Below are 23,032 nucleotides of genomic sequence, written 5' to 3'. Positions count from 1 at the left end.
CAGCACGCCAAGTAATCAGTCCACTCCATACAGCCACGGGCTTAACAATTGCCATTGCCACCCCGCTATTACGCTGCAAGCAGCAGCATGGCCCCGCTATTGGCCCGTTCTGAAGGGTCACGCCACGAACGGGCAATGAACTGGTTATCCACAAGTGCACATCACATACAGCATTACAATAAAAATGACGAGTAGACATTGTAGCTCAGATTCTCGCTTTATTGGTCAACTTGATGAAAGACTACAAAACGAATTCACAAAAAATCTCTTTCAAGTAATCAAATCTGTACAAACCTAAACTGTATGGGGTTTTTACAGCTCTGGCTCATATGAATCTGAAGAGTCATATGCGTGTGTGTGTGTGTGTGAGTGTGTGTGTTTGGGTAAGCACGTCCTTGCTCTTCTTAGACGAGGCGACATACTCGTTCCTGTTCAAGGAGACCGAGACGCCACGCTTTGAAAGGCAAGATAGCGCATGCACGCACACACACACACATGCACACACCTGTGATGGAGATTTTACAGTACAGAGGACAGGGAAAACAAAATACTTCCCCCCTCCACAAGTACACACACGCCACCTGCTGGCAGGGGTTCGCTGCTAATTTCATCATGTCAGCAATCTTCTACGGTCTCCCAAACCCTGCTTTTTCAGTTAAAATTACTGTACAGACAGACACTGTGGTTTTATCCTTTCCACGGGAGGAGTGGTAAGAGAGAGGGGAAAGTATAAATCTCTAATACTTCCACACCAATTGTACACGTGCACACATGATTTTAATGCTCACCGGCAGACGAGACACATTTTGTCATCTGCGCACGCACGCACGCACTCACTCAGACAATTCGTAACATTAAATGTTTTAAGAAGTACAGATAAAAAAGGAAAAAAGCCCTGGGTATAGGTTTCATTTCTGGCTGTTTGGTGAAAGAAAGGAGAAGAGAGGTAGAGAGGGCAGGAGGGGTGGGTTGGAGGTCGAGGGCAAACTACTGCTGTCATTTCTTAGCTTTCCTTGGGGGGGTGACGGGGCGGCCAGAGCCCATTCCCCCTCCACCGCCGTAGAACAGCTTCTTGTCTGCAGGTTTGAGAATCTGTAAATAGGCAAAGGAAACAGAGCCAAAATTAACATCAAAAACATTTAAATTCGAATATATAACGTGTGTTACTATGTGGTCTCTTCCTTACCTGGAATGAGCACATGAGGGTCTCATCTACACTCATCATGGCGCCAGCGTTGTCAAACTCACCACAGTAGTTTGGGGCGGAGAACAGCGTCACCAGCTGCCTCTTTGCAAAGAACTCATACCCATCTTCAACCACCTGGAAACAGATTAACGACGTGCTGACAAGTGGTTTTTAAGAAGTGTAATTTTAAACAATTGCTTCTCACTGGCATACAATAAATCATCCACAAAAACATAACCGCACTGTATTTAATTTACAGAATGTTAAAAAAAGGGCGTATACATCATAAATACATTGCTATCAGTTAAATTGCCTACCTGGTTATCAGTAAAACTGTGCTAAAATCTAACTGTGCTGAAATGGCCAAGAGGCTGTCAAAGTACTTTAGCAGTTCCACTTTACTTTTCTTCAAATATTCACTAACAGCTGGGCAAATGCTTGTTTGATGAAAGCGCTAGCCTTGCGTTAACTACAAAAGGAGTTTATATGAAAAGCAGGCGGCAACATTCACAACACAAAAATATTGTAGGGACACAGATTGAGATGCTATCCCATAACAAGATACAGTTCCACGCTTAACTCATTGCAGTTTAACCAGATGTACAGAGGAGGGGTGGCTGCTTCTATTCGTCTCTATTAGCTTTCCTTCATACATATTAACCTTGGGATCAAGGTCGTGCACTGACCTGATGGGCCCGACAAATAAGGTCCATGTCGTGTTTGTGGAGGAATTTTGTGACCACATCGGCGCCAAAGGTGAAGGAGACACCGCGGTCGTTCTCGCCCCAGCCGAGCACATCCTTATCCGGGTCGGCCCACAGCAAATCGCAGAGGAGGCCCTGGTCAGGCACATCCGTGGGGCGCATGACCCTTCGGACCTGCTCCATAGACTGGAGGTCTGGGGACAGGCCTGGAGAAGTTTAATGTAGAAATATAAATGTTAGAAAGCAGACTAAATTAAAAACATACAGTAGGTTTCTTGATGTTCTCACGTCTGGGTTTGGTTTTACTGCCTATTTTAAATATTGACCAGAAAGAAAATATCTAAATATTTTTTAAATCCCAACTGAAACAATATAAATGTATATTTTTATTAAAGGGAATTACATTTACTAAGGTGATTGTTCACTTCGCAAATAATTGTAACAATCAATGAAGTAAATCTGGTACATTGATTTTAGACCCGATCAGTTGATCGACAGGATTCATTGGCATCTATTATTAAAATCGTTTTAGGAACTTTTTAGCTAAACAATATCTATTTACAACTTGCCACTAAATTATGAACGGAAAGAAATGTTTTAGAAGCTCAAACTTTGATTTGTGTATGTATATTTCTCATTTATATGATAAACAAAAAATCCGGCATGGAGGCTTATGTTGTAGTGTGCACTTTAAAGTACAATTCTCTCTCTCATATATATATATATATATATATATATATATATATATATATATATATATATATATATATATATATATATATATATATATATATATATCAGACAAGCTTTGGAATATTGGTAAATGCTTAGACCAGCTATGCCACAGTCGTAAGCACAATCCGATACAATTATACCTGTCCATCAAAACTGTTTTCTACTTGTTAGAATCACTATAAGTGTGATTACAAGGAGAAAACAAAGCTCTTTAGCCATGACGGCTAATCAGGACAAGGATATATAAATATACTTATATAACATTAAGATCCCACACAGTTTAGCGGGGCCTTTGACCATTATGTTGACAGTAGCCACAGTGCAGAGGCGAGTTTGTGTTTGTGTGTGTGTGTGTGTGTGTGTGTCTGCAAGCACGCGCTTTGGAAAGAAACCAAATGAACTGTTTGAAGAGGATACCTCCATGGCAACAGAAAATCTTCTCATCAACAATGGCTGCAACGGGCAAACAGTTGAAGCAGTCAGTGAAGGTCTTCCACAGCTTTATGTTGTATCGCCTCTTACCTGTGGGAGGAAACCAAAATCACTTAGTCCCAATCTAATCTCGAGACCAATAAAATGTACAGAACTTATTGCACCACATTGGGAACAAAATACATTCCATAAACATGACTGAATAGCAAAGAAAGACATTTATATGTTCATTTACAGCTCATACTGCCTTTGCATATGCTCCTCAGCCCAAAGCTTGGGAAAACAAGCCTACATAATAAGTCAGTTTAACTTTTAGAGTCAACTGTTAACAATACCACTTTTACATTTTATGTCCAGTTTTGTTCATTTAAAACATCTTGATGTTCACCAATGACTGCCTTACGATGACTAAACAAAAGCTTCAGGCTTGGGCTTACATATTTAGCAAACTTTGGGTATTCAGAATCAGAAGTAGTATATATTATAAATAGTATTGTGGTTTATATATAGATAAAAGTGGTAACATTAATGTATGTTTGTATCTGTGTGAAAATCCAAAATGACTTACACTCATCGTAGAAGCCATATATTCTGTTAATGGAGGCGCACTCATGGTTTCCTCTGAGCAGGAAGAAGTTTTCTGGGTATTTGATCTTGTATGCCAACAACAGGCAGATGGTCTCAAGGGACTGCTTGCCTCTGTCAACATAATCCCCCAGGAAGAGATAGTTGCTCTCTGGTGGAAAGCCCCCATATTCAAACAGCCTCAGCAGATCATAGTACTGCCCATGAACATCACCTGGTAAGACAAGGAGTATTAGAATAGAAAGAGCAATGATTGGTCAAAGGTGTAATTATGATGCGGTGTGTGTGTGTGTGTGTGTGTGTGTGTGTGTGTGTGTGTGTGTGTGTGTGTGTGTGTGTGTGTGTATATATATATATATATATATATATATATATATATATATATATATGCACAACAAAAGGTAAGGGACTTGGATAGCCATGATTGTCTATGCATTACTTAAAATTAACTCTGTTGTGTTGTTTGACTTATTTATTGTGATGATGAGACAACTGAATGAGCAAGCATGCATAGAGATGGAGGATGCTGGTGATTCTCACCACACTGCAAACTTGGCCAGTTACTGAAATCTGTAGACTGTTTCTTTAAACTAACATTCTTCATTAAGTGGCATCAGCAGTATGACGCAGGAGGACAAACCCAGGGAGACTTGAGGTGCAAAACAGCACTGCACCGGCAAGCCAGTGTTACCAGCTCATCCCTATAGTTCTGTAATGATGTGGCAAGGTCACAGCCATGCACTATATACTGTGGATGTAAGCTTTCGCATAATAGTCCAGCACTATAAGCTACAATCAATGAGTTTGAAAATGCTTTTTGACCACACTTGTTGTACTCGAAAGAACACAACGAAAGCCTCACCACAAATCTTGAGGGGCGCCTCAAGTTCGAGCAGAATTGGCTGGCTGAGGAAGATCTCCCGGGATTTGAGGCAGAGACCACGGATTTCATTTTCTGTCAGCTGAACATTTTTGCCAGGTCTGGAGCCTTTCACTGTGAAGAAAAAAGCAACAAGAGTGAGAAATTGCACACTGGAAACAAGAGACCATAAACACAGTAGTGCATGATTCATACTCATGCGTTATAACAGTGTGAAACAAAAGACATAAATTATAACACCATTTTGATAGAATGGAAAAATGTGGGATTTCATGCTAAAATCTGGTGAAACACACCCTGAAATATATGTCACATGTGATGAGCAAAATAAGACTGTTATTGGGTGTGTGCAGGATTATTAGTATTTATTCAAGCAGGGACTCTTTTGTCCATCATACACGCAATCATTCTTTCATAAAATATTTGATTAAAGATTGAAATGGGGAATTACAGATGGTACGGTAAATTAAAGATGGTACTGTATATTCAACGCTTTTACAATGTATAGTTGAGTACTGAGTACTAGTCTACAACTAAGTCAACAATTGACAGTTTTTAAAGGAGTACAGATTTAGACATGTTTAACTATGCCCTTAAATTAGCCAAGTAGCAGCTTTTAGAGACACATCCTAGAACTGACCCATAAAGAGTGAACTAATTACTTCCTGAAATCACAAACAGTGCTATTACATGGATATGAGGATCTTTGACCTTAAAGTAAACTCGTTTGCATAAAATAAAGCAACATAATATACTTCAGGACCACGACGTATCTACCAACTCAAAACATGCCACCTTATGATATACAGTTATAAACTTAAAATATCTTACAATTTGCGGTTCGCATTGTATTTATGTTGATCATTCTGCTTAAATGGCTACGAAGAAGTGCATTTCGGCCAAGGATTTGTTGGACGACAGAATTTGCCCGATGTTTTACATTGCTCCAAATACATAAATGTATTTGAAAATCTAAATTCCACTTTCACTAACCGACTCCCTTAACGTTTAGTGTGATCACACTTCCAGGCCATAAATCAGACGTATAGACGGGTTACTCGGTATTAATGCGGGAACAACAAAGGGTTCATTTACTGCGAGAGGGATGCGACTGACCAAACGTAGATGTCGGTCAACAGCCTGTGTTTTGTTTGCAAAAAGAGATGAACTCTGGCTAACACAGGTGGCTGTCGTTGTCTAGCCCCCGTTAGCTAAAATGGCTACCTCGGAGAATAAATATCGAGCGGCACAGCCTTACCTTCCAGCAGACGTTGTATAATGGAGTCGATGTTCAACTTATCGGCTTCGGCCATGCTATTCCTTTATTCTGGTTGGTTTCTAATCACTCCTATGAGCACACGACTTAGTCTCCGTTAACCGAGTTACCGTTCGCGAAACTAGTTTAGCGTTAATCGGCTACCGTTAGCCCGCTAGCTCGCTAACCTTGGGGCAGAATTGTCAACCTCAAAATATGAGGCTTGGTGCTGGATTGTAAAAGATGTGTTGGCTGTCATGTACTTCAGAAATCCGCCTGAGTCAACTATTTTCCATCAGATATCCGAATTAATTCTCACTATTCGTTATTTCCCGTGACACCTATATTTCTGCCGTAGCTGCTAGCACCATGCCATCGACAAAAAAAGGCTAGATGAGCATTAGCTCAAAGCGAGGTGGAACGGAAAAAGGTCTGACCATTACCGTGCTCCCATTGGCCAGTGTTGCCAAAAGGCGGGTGCTTGGGGGGCTATAACTCTCCCGCATTGGCTGTTTTCAATGTCGGTCAGCATTTGCTTATCTCAAACCACAATGTGAAAAGAACAATCGTTCTCGGGTATATGTCCCGGTTTTGTTGGTCGTAGTCGAAATATTTTCTCAATAGTGTAAAATAGACCGCGTTTGACCGCATTTACTCAAGTATTGGTGTTTGTATCAGTCTGTATTTGTTGCGCAGTAAAGCGACACCCACGGAAGTGACCAAGATGGGAAGAATTGACGACGTATGTTGGCATGACGCAATGTCCTAGCGCCTGGCAACACGCATCGAGTGAATCATTGGGAAGTTGAGAGATGGCTTTCCTAGTTTTCCTATTAACTGTAAGACAAACATGACTCTAAATTGGATACACGTGAAGCCATCTATTTTACAGTAGTACTCTTGTGTATATTACACAACCATCCGACCATGAAGTTGCTCCATAAAGACATTGAAAAAGATAATGCCGGGTGAGTGGCTAATGTTAGCAAGCTAACCAGCATGGTATTTTACAGCTGATTGTACCGCTGCATGTGTCAACTATATCATCATACTAAGTGTCAATATGTGGTTTACTTTCTCCTGTTCCAGCGGGTGGAGACGTTGCAAGTTTTGGGCTAGCTAGTTGGTACAAAATAGTCCCTTAGTTAATATTTAATAAAACACACACACACACACACACCCAGGACACGACATATAACTAACCATATAGGTTAACCATTGATTGTATGACTGAGCAAAGTAAATAAACAAAACTAACCCTATATTGTTATAATTGGTATGCACTCCATAATTACTGTAGCACCATGGACGCATAACTACACCATCTGTATAATTTTGTGGTAATCCAAGTCCACATGAATAACACCAATTTAGAACCAGTCTTATTGATTGCTTGCACGTCCACAGCCAGGTGACTCTGATGCCAGAGGAGGCAGAGGATATGTGGCACACCTACAACCTGCTGCAGGTGGGGGACAGCCTGAGATCTTCCACTATCAGGTAACCACTAACTTTTATGGCATACAGCGAAGGCTGAAGCCTTGTAGTACAATGTACACCCACATAGCTGACAGTTTCCCAGTCTCATGGAGAAGGATGTTGGCTTTGTTATCTTGTAGCACAGCAGCATTGGCAATGAAACATCTTTTGCTTCATGTCAGTGCTTCCTTATTCCAGTAGCTGATAAGCATAAATATGATCCTACTAGTTACTTTATACATTTGTATAGTATCAAGTCAAAGCTACTCAAGGTTACGCTTTCATCTACCTCAGATTTAATCAAAACAAAATCATGTTTCCAATACCCCAATGAAGATTTTACAGTAAACCAGTGTTCAGTTTAGCTTTATTCAAGCTTTGTTTATTTAAGTCAGTCTGTGTATCAGCTTTCCTATTTTCTCTCACTCTCTGTCTGTGTATCACTCATTGTTTTGGTCTCAAATACCCACACAAGACTAAGATCCCTTTCCCCTGTTCCCACAGGAAGGTGCAGACAGAGTCACAAACTGGAAGTGTGGGCAGCTCCAGAGTTCGCACTACTCTGACTTTAAGTGTGGAGACTATTGACTTTGACTCTCAGGCCTGCCAGTTGAGAGTAAAGGGCACTAACCTAGAGGAGAACCAGTATGTCAAGGTCTGAGATTTTTAAGCAACCTGGCAGCTGTTGTCATGTCACATGTATGGATGTTTTGAAGTGGGCCAGGTGGACAGTCAATACTATGTATTGACTAACATAAGCAGAATTATATGTCAAAGAATAACAGCAGTTTAATTTATATTTGTTTCACCCTCAAAGGTCTGAAGATAGTTAACATACTAATTGTATTTGTCATAACCAGAAGTTTTTGTATGCTGCAGTTTTTTGGTAATTGCCTAGCAATACAACTTGTCTTAATGTTGACTCTTGTTTGATTTAAGAAGTAGCTGTTGTGATTGATTGTGTTCTCTTCTTCATTCATCAGATGGGGGCTTACCACACTATCGAGCTCGAGCTCAACAGGAAGTTCACTCTAGCTAAAAAGAGTTGGGACAGCGTTGTGCTGGATAGAATCGGTAAGCAGGTGCCACTGCTTATATTTGACATCGTAATTTGTCTTGTTCGGTCAGATTAATTGCAGTGGAAAATCCCACACCTCCCACTTGCATGTCAACCGGGACTTGTAGACAGTAATCACCTGTTCTCACAACTATCTTGTTTACCAGACTAAATTTCATGCTCTTTAACAACTTCACACTCATCTGACAGAATCTCAGCTTGCAATTCCTTATACATATAACACTGCATGTGAGAGTAATTTCTTGTATCTAAATCAGATTTGTTCCCACTCCTAACCAACTGCCAATAGTTCTCTTCAAGAGGATTAAGACATTTCACCCATTCTTGGTGCCGTTATGTGATGAGCTCCCCACTGTGAATACATTTTCTCAAACTACTGAAAGAAAAGATTCTGGAGCTTAAAAGAAGGTATTCCATAGTTGGACAAGTTTGCTTGTTTTGATGACATCTAAGGTATGTTTTCCACATGGACTGCTGTGGACACTAGTTCATGGTGTTAACACTGTTATTAACTACTGTGATCTTGGACAACTTAAGCATTCTGCCGAATGGATTTGTATGTTTTCACTCTGACGAAACATAGACCTTTGCTTCCTTCTGTCAAGAAGCAACAAGTAATTGTGACCTGAGCTGATATGGTTAGAACAACACAAGGAGTCCAAGTAGTTCTGTAAATCCCATTGCTTGTAAAATTTCACAACCAATGTTCTTGCCATCGTTTGACCTCTTTTTATGTCAGCTAATGTCTTACAATGATACGATGACGTGCTCTAGATACCGATAATTACAAGGCAAAACTAATAAGGACTGCATTGCATGACTGAGTGACAGGGTGACATTTTAGCTAGTTTTCTTTTGTACAGTTTTCTTTTATTTACATTACCATCAAAGAGAGAGAGTGTTGTCATGGGAACAGAATAGTGAGAAACAGGAGGAATAACTAATGGGGTTCATGTATTTGGAGGAGGTCCATTGAGTCATTGCTTCACCACAATAACTTGCATTAAAGAAGAAAGTAGTTTTTTATTCTTTGATCAACTGCAATTACCAATAATACCTTTGAGCATTTCTTGACTATGTCACAAAGTACCCACAACCTCACATGTATGGTGGCCTCGTCTCCCCTTTTAGAGCAGGCATGTGATGCAACCCAGAAGGCAGATGTGGCGGCCGTGGTGATGCAGGAGGGTCTGGCTAACGTGGTGCTTGTGACCCCCGCCATGACTCTGCTCCGTGCAAAGGTGGAGGTCACCATTCCTCGCAAGAGAAAGGGAAGCTGCACTCAGCACGAGAAGGTAGGTCACCTTTCTGTGACGGCACAGCCGCAACGAGTTCAACCAAATGATGTTGTTTTTACGATTTGAAATATAAATATAGAATTTACGGTACATTTTCACAGTAAGTAAAATGGTTGACATCAATAACAGAATATGTATCTAGATACTACCTGCATGCCCTTGCGAGCAGGAGAACTCTGCTTTCTCATTCAGTCTTGCATGCACTGAGGAATGTATTCAATTGAATATCAACACTGATTATGCATGCACATAAGTTGTGCATTTTCCCTTTAAGGCAAGAGTCAGGGAGAGAGTGAGAGTGTGTTATCATGTGGGTAAGATGGCCCCAGTTTTAGGACCGGGTGTATTAGTCATGTGGGCTGATGTGGAGCTGCATGTCTCTCTGTTTGCAGGCGCTGGAGAGGTTCTATGAGGCTGTGATGCAGGCAATTCTTCGCCATATCAATTTTGATGGTAGTGCTGCTGTGTAGACCCTGACATACACACACTTACGCATGCATGCACATGCATATGTTCCTGTTCTGTGTCACACACTTCTCCTTTTTATTACGGTCGCCACATAGTGTTCTCTCGTTTCTGTCTAATTTAACGCAAACACAGTTTTGATTTAGATTTCTCTTCCTTGCTAGTTGTAAAGTGCATCCTGGTCGCCAGTCCAGGGTTTGTGAAGGACCAGTTCATCGCCTACCTCTATAAAGAGGCAGTGCGTCAGGACAACAAAATCCTGCTAGAGAATCGACCCAAATTCATGCTGGTCCACTCTTCATCAGGCCACAAGTACTCACTCAAAGGTATGAGCTGGTGGGCAATACAAGATAATTAAACAATTAAATCTCGTTACAAGATGAAAACTTGAAGCTTGTTGTTTTACAGAAATCCTCTCTGACCCCACTGTGACAAGTAGGCTTTCTGATACCAAGGTGATTATATGTCCTGCTTGTTTTAATCAGCTTGTAAACAAGTGCTCACAAGTTGACAAAATGACTCACTGGCGTTTATATTTACCTTACAGGCAGCTGGAGAGGTGAAGATCCTGGAAGATTTTTACAAGATGCTCCAGCATGAGCCTGATCGAGCCTTCTACGGGTGAGTGGTAATGGACTAGAACAGTCAACAGGAAGTGACCTGCGGAGACCTCAACATTCACAACCTTTGTTTTTGCATCCTCTCAGAGTGGCTCATGTGGAGAAAGCTGCTGAAGCCCTCGCCGTTGACATCTTGTTGATAAGCGATAAACTGTTCAGGTACACGCCGAGACATTCTTTTGGTTATTTATTTTTTGTTTGTTATTTCAACATGTTTCTCCGGGATTGTCTAATTTCTATACAATCAAAAATAAATGCAATCAGAATAATAAAAAAAATACAGAATTCACATTAAATGGATATAATTCATAGATATGTTCATGCTTCACCTATTCCTACAACATTTTGGGCTTTAAACACATCAATAATGAAATCACAATATATTTTTTGTGTCTCCATCATACGTCCAGACATCAGGAAATCCCTGTGAGGAGTCGTTACGTTCGGTTGGTGGACAGTGTGAGAGATAATGGCGGCAATGTCAGGTACAAATCCTCCTTTAACAGACCGATAATGTAAAACATTCATTAGGAACTGTCAGTTTCCTTTTGTCAAGCATCCAGCTAATGATTTTTCTCACTTTTTCATACAGAATATTCTCAAGCCTTCACGTGTCTGGTGAACGTAAGTTATAATACACTGATTTATATTTATTCTACATTAGAAGACGTACATTTTCCTTAATAAAGAAATCTGAAGTATTTATTTGACAATGCTTTTGTCAGTCAAATACTGGAGCACAATCTACTTCTTGATTGAAGCTCTGTGGAGTCTCACAGAAACAAAAAAAGTAAACGTTTACATTTAGCGTTTCTTACCAAAAGGCATTGTGGGTATCCTTGACACCTAATAAACGTGTGAAATGTATTCTGTTTCTCATTAAACAGTTGTATATTGAACCTTCATTGTTTACGTCCGTGTTTGCTTATAAAGAAGTGTCCCTTCTTTATAAGATAAATTGATTTATGCGCCGACTATCTCTTTATTGAGGACCTCCAGTTGCTCAACTACAATTGCACTTTTTGTACTTCAAATTATGATTTCTGGCTGTGTACGTTGCCCTTTTTGATTTATCCCCAACTCTCTCCTCAGAACTGACTCAGCTGAGTGGAGTGGCTGCCATCTTGAGGTTTCCCATTGCCGACCTATCAGAGCCGGAGGACGACAGCAGCTCAGACGAAGACTGAAGGTCGTCCAGTGTTGCAGATAACACAAGCATGCATTGACTGAGCGTTGTAAAACAATAACACCTGTGTGTTATACTTATTGTTGGCCACCTCTGCAACATTCAGACCTCAATCATGTCTGATCTACACACCTCCTGCTTTTCTGAAAAAGCCGTATATTTTAATAATTGAAGGCTGTTTTTGGTGCATTGACGCTTTTGTTTGAAGGTGACGGTGTGTTTGAAAGCAGATAAGAATTCAATGATAAGAATCCAACATTTGTTGCCAAGTCCAAATGAAAGCAGTTAAAGTTTTGACTGACAGTCGGCAATAGAAAGTATGATTTTTCTTTTCATATGTATATACAATAAATCTCTCTTGCAATTAAACATAATTCATCCACGTGCATGATTTGACTTTGCCACAGGAACTATCACCATTCATAAATGAAACGCGTGTTGGGGCAAGATGTAAAAATATATAATTTATTAAATACAGTTTTGTCATTTTCAATTTAAAAGCTATTTTGGTTAAGGGTAACAAAACCCAAAACTACTGCATTTCAACAAACAAAAAAATCTGATATATTGTTCTTTGCGTTCCACAGTCTCAACACTGTAAGTTCCTCTTATTCTGCTCTGACAAAATGTCAAATTGTAAACTTCCCATGTGAATAATTTCAGCAGCTGAGACTAAAGTGCCTTTTGAATCAACTCGCTTCTCTGTACTTTACTCCTCTTGCCTCATTGAATCCTGAATCTAATTTCTATCAAAGCAGCCTTAAGCATATATACATGTGTGTACTTTATACACTTTGCCTCACTCAGCAGGACACTGGTAGGTCTTAATCCAGGCTAAATCCTCCAGTGTGCCCCAATGCAGGTAGATAATTGAGCAAATAACCATGACATGCATTATCTGGTGGCTGTTGCCCCAGTTGTCAAACAGGCCAGGGAGGAAGCGCTCAGGGATCTGGATGATGTTGACCAGCCCGCCCACCACAGCCAGAGAGTCCATGATGACAAAGAGGCGCAGGGAGTTTGGGCTGCCCGCACCACTGCCGAACACCCGGAACAGGAAGAGGCTGAAGCGGAAGGCGGCCTGCCAGGCGAAAGCTTGCAGGCGCAGGATGTTGGTACGGGCCGTGGTGGCACAGTAGATGCTGTAGGCTGACAGGAGGATGTAGGCCAACAAGGCAGTCTGTCGCGTGGCTGGATAGCAAAGGAGAGTGATGTGTATGATGGGAAGTGCACCTGGTGAAAAGAGGGAAGATTTACAAGTGAATAAACTGTAATAAAATAAAAGTCACACGTGAAAAAATATTCAAACCAACAAGCCAGTTTTGCTACTCTGTGCTAATTATGGCTATAGCAAGCAGCTGCATAGCATACCTCAGCATAAAGACTGGAAACGGGGCAAAAGATAACCTGGCTCAGTCCATATTACAAAAAGAGAACTATTTCTTGGCTGAAAGTAGTGATTTTAGGAAGTCTCTGCTGGTTGCTTGTCATCGATGGCAACATAACACCCTCTGAAACTAGATAAATATAAAATACAATAATTATATTTTGATTATATATTTGTTCAATTAGATCCTTTATATTTTATATTTTTCTTCTTTTCAAGTGCATCTCACAATCTTTATCAAACAACTGATACACTGATGACAACTGTCAGATGTGATTTATGCGACTTGAAAATAGCTTTGATTCAATGATGTTGCCCTCATTGCAAACCGTCCCAGCAGACGGCAGACCCAACTAGCATCAAGGACCTACCCAGGGTGTTAACTAGGCAGACCCCGAACATGTCTAGGGAGAGCAGGGTGTCATACACATGTTCTCCTCCCACATGGTTCATGAACACATGGTAGACAACCGAGCCCACGGTGGGGCAGAGGCAGGCCAGGTAGTGGACCACGCAGATCCAGACGCTGTCCACCTCCATCCAGGGGATACTAAAAGGCAGCAGCACCAAGAAAAGGAAAAAAGGGACTCCTGAGGTAGAAGATTAGGAGTTGAAAGGAGAAAGAAATAAAGAAAATTAAATTTTGGAAACAGATTAAAGTCTTCTACTTATAAATAATCACCCTTAGGTATTGTAAGAGAAGGTCATTTTTTCAGTGTCCAAAAGTTTGAAAGGTTTGTGAGGTGGATATCATGTATAGGTTAATGACATCTGTTTATAACAGATGTTAAATATCACATCATGCAGTGCAGTATGAGGAATTATTCTTTACTGGGAATAATATGAAAGACATGACTGCAACATGCATGAGGGAACCAGCCTCTAAAGCTAATGCCCTTCACTTCCTCTTAGTAAGAGTGTTAGTCTTAATGAACTTATGGGATAGTCAAAGCCAAGGATAATGGAGCGCGAGGAAGATGCATTCAGAAGTTCAAGGTTGTTCTGGTTTCAGTTCATTTCTTTCATTTTACACATCTTTGCACAACTTAAGCCAGGTTTGAATTTTTCTTTAAAGTCACATATCGAAAATAGATATTTAAAAATAACACATTAACATCCTCTAATTTTGTATGCAATACAGGCAAACGTGCATTTCCAAGATGCTTTGCCCGTTTTGATACATATGTGTATTTACAGCTGGAATGTGTCAGCCAAACACACACCTAAAGACCTTGTTAACTGTAAGATATTTCCAGAACAGGGATTCCCAGGGCAGATTACAGCTAATGCCCCATATCCTCATTACACCCTGACAAGTATGCTTGTAACTGGCCATAAGTGAGAGTAGTGGACATCTGTCACCTGTTTTTTTCTTCCATTACGCATAGGAGTAAAATCATTTGAAAAATGTGGTAATTTATTGTAAAGATACATTTAAATTGGATAAATCAGATGTAGCTCAAATACAATAATTGAAATGTTTATATTTATTCCAGATTGCTTTAAACTGCAATTATTTTCTGGACTTACCATGGGTGTAAATGTTGCCCAGCTCATTGTGCATGTAGAAGAGGCTCCTGAGGCATTCTGGAGCCGTGGACACTGGCCGGTAACCCGTCAGGACATATTGGTTGAACTGAAGGTGTTGAGGGGTCTTTGCAAAATCCAACAGCCGCGGCCCTTTGTAATGCACCATTACAACTTCCTGCAGCCAATGCCCTCACATTTAGTTGATAGTGTAGGTTCCTCACCATTTATATCTTAAACGAGTCCCCACTCAGGACTCTGAGGCACAGTCATGTCCACAGGTTGCCGGAAATTCTGCTCCTTGAAATCCATCATTGGACAGGTGTAATTCCAAGCAAGCGACCTGTTGAGCTGGCCAAGTGGCTTGTTTTCAGTCGGGCCAATCGGTAAAGGGCTCTGATCCCTAAGCCGGTGTAATCCTCACAAAAAGCCATGTGCACTACCGCAGTTGCTCCTTGTCATGGTTCATAACTGACCAACACCTCAACTTCAACATATGTATATTCTGTATTTACCTTATTAAAGACTGTGCACATGTCCATTTTTAAATGTGTTGGATTCAGGATGATCTGGGTATTACAACACTTTTAGAGGAGGTTGTTTTCTTAATGACGCTCCCTGGCTCTGATAATTCCTTAGCATGCATTTAAACATATTCATAGGTTTTGCAGTTTAAATGAACAGAAACACGTACAAACAAGAGATTTTACGCTGTTGGTATTCACTGATGGTTTTATTCAATCACATTCTTTACAATAATAAACAGATGTTTGCCATAAGTGTAAAATAAAACTCCCATGCAAAAATAAATTAAACTGAATTATTCTTCACAGTATTCATTTTTAATCAGGCAAAACTGACTGTTTCAATCAAAAAACTGACAATAGACATCAGACAAACTCCATGTCCTCACCAACCAATTATTTGCATGTACATTGCAGTAAATTAATGACAAAAAGATAAGGCAGGGGTGCATAAAAATATCAGAAAACCGACAACTCAAAATGTTTAAATGATGTTTTATCTCTACTAACAAAGAAAAAAAACCAGAACTATTCAACAGACAGAATAAAATAAAAATATAATACACATAGGAAACATTCAAAGATAATATATAACGGCAGAAACATATTATGCTTGTCGTTGTCTGCAGGGTTAACCTGTATGGAGAAAGAGATTAGAGATGGTTGTAAACTGAGAGCGGTAATCTTTGCCCTTATGATGTCAACAATGATAAATCTGCTCTTACCTTGATAGCCACTATTCCCAAAGAAGCCATTCATGTCATATTTGCTGTTCTTTTCTCCTGAGGACAAAGAAAAGAAACAATTCTGTTATGTGAAAGTTTTCAAAATACTTGTAATATTGCTTATAATGTTTTACTTCAAATAAATCTTCCCAGATTTTAATATTTAGCACTTAATGGAGTAGTTTGACATTTTGGGAAATCAATAATCACGCAGATTATCACGCATGAGATTGCTACCACTTTCATAAGCTTAAATAGCTTGAAGACTGGAAATGGGAAAACGCAACCACAACAAGTATCACACTCTATGATACAGTATCCACTTGCCTTGTGGGTGAAAATGCAGTTTGAGATGCTGCTGAATGTGTATCTGACGTGGCAGCGGCTGTTGATTCAGGTCACCCGGTTGCTCAAGCTCCTGAGCCACGCCCTCTGTTTCTGTAGCGGGTGCGGCGTAAAGAGCGAGGCCGTCGGTGCCCGCAGGTTCAGGCAGGTCCTCAACACCGGCTTCAGGCTCCACATCAGGCGTGTAGGACTCCGCAGGCAGATAGGACGGGACCGAGGGGTAAGCCAGGCTGGGGCTGGGTGTGGGAGCTGCAGGGAATGCAACAACTATGGAGGGAGAGAGACAATTAAAATAGATATATTATAAACTAAGATTTCAATTTTGTCTTTATTGTCTATGCACAGTGTATGCAATTAAATGAATAGTGTGTAGGATGTAGGAGAGTTCATTTGCTGAAATGGAATATAATACCTGTTAATTAGTCTATAATTATCTGAGACTAATATTTTCTTTATTTTTGTTAGTTAGAATGAGCTGTTCATATCTACATAAGTGCAGGTCCTCTTCCACGGAGTCCACCATGTTACACCACTGCAGCCCCGAATGGACAAACCAAACGCTGGCTCTGGAGAGAACCTTTCATGTTTTACGTTATCTGAAGGCCACTGTAGTTCACCCACATGCTTGGAAAGTGAGATCTAGATGCCACTAAATCCTACACACTGCTCCTTTAATACATTTCCTGGTTTTACCTTCTGGTTGCACTTGTCCATTTATATAGCCCACATTTTCTGAAAGTGACAAAGAGTTAAACATTACCTGAATGCATTTGAGCCACATTTGATCACCGTGTAGGACTACACACTCTATACATACCGTAATTATCAATGGACATCCCATCGTCTTCAACTGCAATTGCTGGTGTCTGTGCATCTCCGTTCACTAAGAGGTCTGGAGTAAATAAACATGAGATAAGAGACTGGGGTCAGAAGCATATTTGGGTTTATAATCTTGTAAAAAGAAGCCTCTTATTCTGACGCACCATACGAGTTTCCAGCTGAATCTGGCTCAAGTGGCAGGGAATCATGAGGTGAACCAGCTGCATCTGTTGAAGGGAAAACAATTTATGGTTGCTACATTTCTAACCCAACAGGTGGGAACTTCAATAGTGTCAATAATGACAAAAATACCATATTGTCCACCAGATTCAAGGGGCTCCGACGGGTATGGCCCCTGGTTATCTGTTGAGAGATTAATATGCAATTATTATTTAGTGAAATGTTATAAAGTATTGGCATGAAACTGGCTAGTAAATGGATGTACTGTACCATATATCTCAAAAGGGTTTGCTTCAGTCCTAAAACCAAGAGATTCTGGTGCATAGGGAACTTCACCACCACCTTAGCAGTTGAAAACCACATAGAGATGTCAAGTTAAACCAAATAAATAAACAAATGAGGGACAATTAGAAGGTAGCCGTCATGTTTGCTCAATCTCACCGTATTTGCCTGTTAATTGTCCGTGCTGTCCAAGTCCAACAGCTTCAGGCTGATATTGTGACCCAGCCATACCTAAAAGAAAACAGATAAATAAATTAAATAGCTTAAATATATCCGTCTAAAAAACTAGCCAACCAATGGTTTCATGGCTCTGACTACATTCTTATTTTCTCATAATTCACACTTTCATGGACAAATCATTTTGGGAAATACATTTATGTGGTTTCTTGGTGAGAGTAGGATGAGAAGATTGATACTACTTTTATACCTATGCACTAAATAGGAAACTGCCAGCATGTGGTTAACTTAGATTAACATACAGACTGGAAACACGACAAATTGCTGTTACCAGAGGTTATGTGCCAAACTACTTCTTGGTTGAGGGCTGTCATTTCCTGGAGTATGTGCTTGTTGGTTGAAAGGCAATTTACAAATAAGCTAAGAAGAGTATTCCGTAACATGTCAACATGTCTTTACCATATTTGCCAGTAGACATGGCTTCGGGGCTTAGTCCAGCTGGTTGAGCTTCATAAGGCATTCTTCCATAACCTTTAGACAAGATGAAGAAATAATAAAGAACAATATAAGATGGGTGAGATGTGAGTAGAAAGCAAAGCAACAACTAGAGATATTAAAGTTAATTATTCACCATATTTGCCAGCTGAATTTCCATTACTCCCAAAACCAAGATGCTGCCCAGCGTTGGGGAACCCACCATATCCTGATCAGAGACGGAGAGAAAACAGTAAAAAAACCAAAAAAAAACCTCCACATGGACCCTTACAAGTCAAGCGTAGATTTAATTCAATTTTTGCATTTCTGCAATGAAGATAAAACTAATCAATGCAACAAAAAAAAAAGCATTTTGTCCCATCACACTCACCATATTGTGCGGGTGCAGGATCTCCTCCAATGCCGGCACCAACACCACCTGCAAAGTATTTGGAATTAATATTGTGAATATCTCAAGCTAGACAAAAGGCTTATGCATCTCAGTGAAAAGAACAACATGCCAACTGGTTTGCCTCCAACTTTGAGACAGACACACTCAAAAGGTAGACTCATGGAACGACACATTATTTTGAGATACAACACACTGCTTTAGAAATGACTTACCATATTTTCTCGCTGATTGGCCATCACCAGCAGGCCCGTAGGGGCTTCCACCATAACCTGCGTAGAATTGAGATAGTTGGGACACACATGGACTCATTAGTCTCATCAGTGTGTTATTAATGGGCTATAGTGACTTGAAAAGAAAGCATGTAATTATATCGTAGACATACCATATTTCCCTCCTCCATTAGTCTCTGTACTGAGGGGCTGTCCACCAAATTGCAACCCACCAATGCCTAAATCAAAGTAAGCAGCGATTGAGTAGAAAATAATGTTGTTTGGCACATGAGTAGTGAGAAGTTGAATGGGAGTTGTGAACATCAAGGGGCTACAAACTCATGAAGCCGTAAATAAAACATCCTATCCGGGCTACATTTTAGTCTATTCAAAGAATACGAGCAGCAAGCACTCACCGTACTTGGCGTTTGATTTCTGTGCACCCATTCCCAGGGACTGACCGCCAAAAGGCAAGCCTGTAACATTGGAGAAGGTTTTGGTTCTGGCATGTTGCATTTGAAAGAAAATGTTTCTCCAGTTAATGTTATGCTGTACAGGCGTGGGCTTTCTGCCCTTGCATTTTCTTGCGTTAAAGATTTGAAAGAGAAAGTTTTACATACCACCATACTTGCTTCCCAATTTTCCATTTGGACCAAGGCCAGCGGACTGAGGCTCAAACTGTCTCATTCCTGAAGTGCAAACAAACACATGGATAGATCGACAAAATATATACAAAAGACATATTGAAATACTGAGCTTGACAACAAATAGATGGAAAAGCTCCTCAATCAAATACAACACAATCGGTTTTCTTTCTTGATTACTCAGCTCACTGTTGGATCATATTTTGAATATGATTGCATATTTTACCATCAAGTCCAGCAGCAACCACTGGAGCTCCGTTGTAAGGCATCTGTTTGGCACCACCTGCAGATTTACATTTATATTATATGTATCTTTAACTGCATCCTCACTTCTGTTATTTTAGGTAATTAATTAATATCATACCAGATTTTTCGTTAGCAGCATGGCCAAGACCTGGAAAACAGAGAAATGCTTACTTCTATTGTAATTCACACAAAATTAAATGAACAAAATTTGATATAATAGCACATACTTGCGTAGTCAGGTTGTACACCAGCATTGTAGCCATTTCCATTTCCATTTCCTGCAAATAAGATAAACTACTTTAGTGCTCTGAATTTAAGACTAATATGTTGAGCGACATCGCCCACAATATCTGGATATATAATCTACCAAATCATAGTGTTCTATATCCGTTCATGTATTCAGTTTAAGTAATTTGGGTTTGCCTGCTTCACCCAGACCTGCATTTCCTGAGAAGAATTATCCGAATGTCAGTAAAACTCTACAGAGGTTATACTAGAACAATTCAAAGACAGTTTTTGGGGGTCCAAATTTGGCCTTATAGTTCATAATGCTATGCTGGCTTCACTTATCATCTTAAAAGTTTAATTAAAATACAACCATTAAAGCTTATCCTTTCAAATTGTACCTCCATATGAATTTCCATATCCAGCTCCAGGGTACGCTCTTTGTCCATAATCTGAGAGCATACAGAAAAATGATCTAAACACATTTCTTACCTCAATTTCTAACTATTCCTATGCCCTATACATGAGGTTATATTGATTTAAAAAACACTCACTCGGTTGCTGAGGCTTCCCTGCATAGGGATTTCCAAGGCCTGCTGCATGCATAAATACAAAGGTACTTTTAAAATCACATCTGAACTTCCTTAAGTGAAAAAGGAACCAATAAATATAGTTTATATTGACAGTAAATGTTACCATATCCATTGCCGCGTCCAGGAACAGGGTAGCTTCCTGCTCCATAACCTTGAGGTGAACAAAACTTAATTGAGAAATAGGTCTTTACCTTCACCTTTATACTATGGAAAATAAAGCAATTACAGCGATGTATAGGTTGTTATATTGAGTATTATGTATCTTACTTTATGAATTAAAAAACTTAGATGTTGCCTAACAGACATTTTATTAGCTGGCTTCTTACCTGGTTTGTTCGCTTTCGCTCCACCTCCATTGGAATACCCCCCACTATATCCGTTTGGTACACCGGCTCCTGTTCCATAACCTAAAAACAAATGAATGAATAATCAATAATTCATAATATAAGCAACTTTTATTTTATCTATGCAAAAAAACACTCCAGTACCTTTTGTGTTTGTGCCAGTGGATGCTCCAGCACCTGCATTATAACCATGACACATTGGGTTATAAATAAGTATTGCAATCAGTGGATTCATGCAACATCTAACCCTTCAATATTTCACTGAACCACTTAAAAACCATCCATTGCACTTCCACATTGTAAATGTATTCAGAGTAATAGGCATGCAAATACTTTTTGACCATATAAAACGCAAAGTTTACCAGATTGTGGTATTTTCATCCATTGTCCGTTTGGTACTCCTGATGGTCCACAGTCTAGAACACCAGCAAAAACATGTATCACCAGCAATATTCCAGATTTCAAAGTAAACCAATATTTGTACCTACAAACGAGCAATCAACCTTCAAACTTTGTATCATTGTGGTTTTACTGTAATTTGAGATTTGGATGAAGTAAAACTACTTGCATATTTGCACTGTTATTAATAAATTTGAAATATTGATGTTTTTACCTTCGAAGATTGGCCCAACACAAATTACCTCTGATGTAGTGATCATCATTAGTCACTTAAGCACTTCATCAAAACCCCAAATGCTCATAAAATAATCGCTATTATATTAGTTCAAATGTAAATGGGCCTTATTCACACACAGTGCATAAAAAACCTCTGTCCAAAGACCATACGTATGAATGACTTAAGCACAAATAAGGCAATCATTAATATTTTATCAACTGAATTTATTTATACACAACATATTTTGACTTTCATTCAAACCACATTCATTCAAGCGTACATGCTAACATGCTGATGTATAGGTACAATGCTAATTATATTCACCAGTTTAGCTTAATTAGCGCATGTAATGAGCATTAAAATGAACAGGTATTGGATATTTAATCTTTTTATCCTGAGGGGGACATGCATGGCTGTGGGGCAGGACTCAGATTTTGAGTTGATTCAAAGAAAAGAGAGAAATGTTTACCAGCTTTGGTTTGTTTCACTCCCTGTCCCTTGGAGATTGAAGCTCCTCCTCCGTTCTCTGAAAATCAGTGATCCATGTACAATTTTTATTTTTTTCAAAATAATGTTTTGCATGAGTAAACAACAATGTGATAAAAAAAATAAGCAATGGGTTAAACCTAAAAGTTACCTCACGCACCATATTAAACTTCACAAGGATTAAGCTAACATATCACAGGGACCAAACAACAAAATAACACATTTAGTCAGGAATTAGTTCATTCTCAAACGGCTCCACTTGTCAAAGCAATAGTTTGACATTTTGACATTTTGGGAAACATGCTTATTCACTTTGAGGCAGAGAGTTAGATGAGAAGATTGATACCACTAAGTAAACACAAAGCTACGGCCTGGGACCATTAGCTTAGCATAAAGACTGGAAACAGAGGGTACAGCTAGCCTGGCTAAGTCCATTTGTAATAAAATCCACCTCCCAGCATTACTAAAGCTCACTAACTAACAAATTATTTCTTGTTTGTTTAATCTTTACCAGCCATTTAGACAAAGACCCATTTCCAGTCTTCGTACTAAGCTAACCGTCTTTTCAAGCTTAATATTTAATGGACAGATTTAAGAGTGGTATAATCATTTTATAAAATTCTTAGTAAGAAAGCACATAAGCTTGTTTCCACATAACGTCTCTTTCACAGTTGATGATTTAAACAGTACTAAACACATTTGAACACAAGTTATTGCTTGTTTTCTAAGCCAACTCTGAAGACAGCGTCCAACACAGAAACAAATGCAAATTGTGCAGGGTCATAATGTCCACAATCCTGCATCAGACTCAGGACACAGTTAGGACAAATTCAGTGACACATGCAATGCTAGTGAACACACCCAATTCAAGACTTAGTTTACCAGTAGCCCCAGTTTCTCCTGCAGTGGCAGTG

General features: G+C 39.6%; 3 protein-coding genes across 3 annotated transcripts; 1 reads left to right on the top strand and 2 right to left on the bottom strand.

Annotated features, from left to right (window-relative positions):
* Nucleotides 1–198: 198 nt before the first annotated feature.
* On the bottom strand, nucleotides 199–6,208 carry ppp1cab (protein phosphatase 1, catalytic subunit, alpha isozyme b). The gene is made up of 7 exons (XM_068582749.1): nucleotides 5,781–6,208; nucleotides 4,505–4,636; nucleotides 3,626–3,856; nucleotides 3,043–3,147; nucleotides 1,873–2,096; nucleotides 1,187–1,321; nucleotides 199–1,092 (listed from the first exon to the last, which is right to left on the bottom strand). Exons 1-7 carry the CDS (start codon nucleotides 5,833–5,835, stop codon nucleotides 997–999), a joined length of 978 nt encoding a protein of 325 aa, XP_068438850.1. The 5' UTR covers nucleotides 5,836–6,208; the 3' UTR covers nucleotides 199–996.
* Nucleotides 6,209–6,305: 97 nt separating this feature from the next.
* pelo (pelota mRNA surveillance and ribosome rescue factor) lies at nucleotides 6,306–12,299 on the top strand. The gene is made up of 13 exons (XM_068582741.1): nucleotides 6,306–6,745; nucleotides 7,185–7,277; nucleotides 7,761–7,911; nucleotides 8,240–8,330; nucleotides 9,466–9,629; nucleotides 10,025–10,085; nucleotides 10,262–10,423; nucleotides 10,506–10,552; nucleotides 10,645–10,718; nucleotides 10,805–10,876; nucleotides 11,128–11,202; nucleotides 11,310–11,341; nucleotides 11,810–12,299. The coding sequence occupies exons 1-13, from the start codon at nucleotides 6,705–6,707 to the stop codon at nucleotides 11,902–11,904; spliced, it is 1,158 nt and encodes a 385-aa protein (XP_068438842.1). The 5' UTR covers nucleotides 6,306–6,704; the 3' UTR covers nucleotides 11,905–12,299.
* A 403-nt stretch (nucleotides 12,300–12,702) lies between these two features.
* LOC137789313 (progestin and adipoQ receptor family member 4-like) lies at nucleotides 12,703–14,986 on the bottom strand. The gene is made up of 3 exons (XM_068582756.1): nucleotides 14,821–14,986; nucleotides 13,662–13,880; nucleotides 12,703–13,136 (listed from the first exon to the last, which is right to left on the bottom strand). Exons 1-3 carry the CDS (start codon nucleotides 14,984–14,986, stop codon nucleotides 12,703–12,705), a joined length of 819 nt encoding a protein of 272 aa, XP_068438857.1.
* Between the last annotated feature and the right edge of the window lie 8,046 nt (nucleotides 14,987–23,032).

This window comes from Clinocottus analis, unplaced genomic scaffold (genome assembly GCF_023055335.1).
Source record: "Clinocottus analis isolate CAN_PGR_092001 unplaced genomic scaffold, fCliAna1.0.p SCAF_19, whole genome shotgun sequence".
Taxonomy (NCBI): domain Eukaryota; kingdom Metazoa; phylum Chordata; class Actinopteri; order Perciformes; family Cottidae; genus Clinocottus; species Clinocottus analis.
This window is presented reverse-complemented; position numbering and strand designations above follow the sequence as displayed.

Coding starts and splice junctions, on each gene's coding strand:
- ppp1cab (XM_068582749.1), bottom strand. CDS start 5,835: ATGGCCGAAGCCGATAAGTTGAACATCGACTCCATTATACAACGTCTG. Junction 3,148..3,625: donor ATATGGCTTCTACGATGAGT/GTAAGTCATTTT, acceptor TTCCTCCCACAG/GTAAGAGGCGATACAACATA. Junction 2,097..3,042: donor GATTTTCTGTTGCCATGGAG/GTATCCTCTTCA, acceptor AAACTTCTCCAG/GCCTGTCCCCAGACCTCCAG.
- pelo (XM_068582741.1), top strand. CDS start 6,705: ATGAAGTTGCTCCATAAAGACATTGAAAAAGATAATGCCGG. Junction 7,912..8,239: donor AGGAGAACCAGTATGTCAAG/GTCTGAGATTTT, acceptor TTCATTCATCAG/ATGGGGGCTTACCACACTAT. Junction 11,203..11,309: donor GATAATGGCGGCAATGTCAG/GTACAAATCCTC, acceptor TTTTTCATACAG/AATATTCTCAAGCCTTCACG.
- LOC137789313 (XM_068582756.1), bottom strand. CDS start 14,986: ATGGTGCATTACAAAGGGCCGCGGCTGTTGGATTTTGCAAAGACCCCT. Junction 13,881..14,820: donor GGGCAACATTTACACCCATG/GTAAGTCCAGAA, acceptor CTTCTACCTCAG/GAGTCCCTTTTTTCCTTTTC. Junction 13,137..13,661: donor CTGCCTAGTTAACACCCTGG/GTAGGTCCTTGA, acceptor TCTTTTCACCAG/GTGCACTTCCCATCATACAC.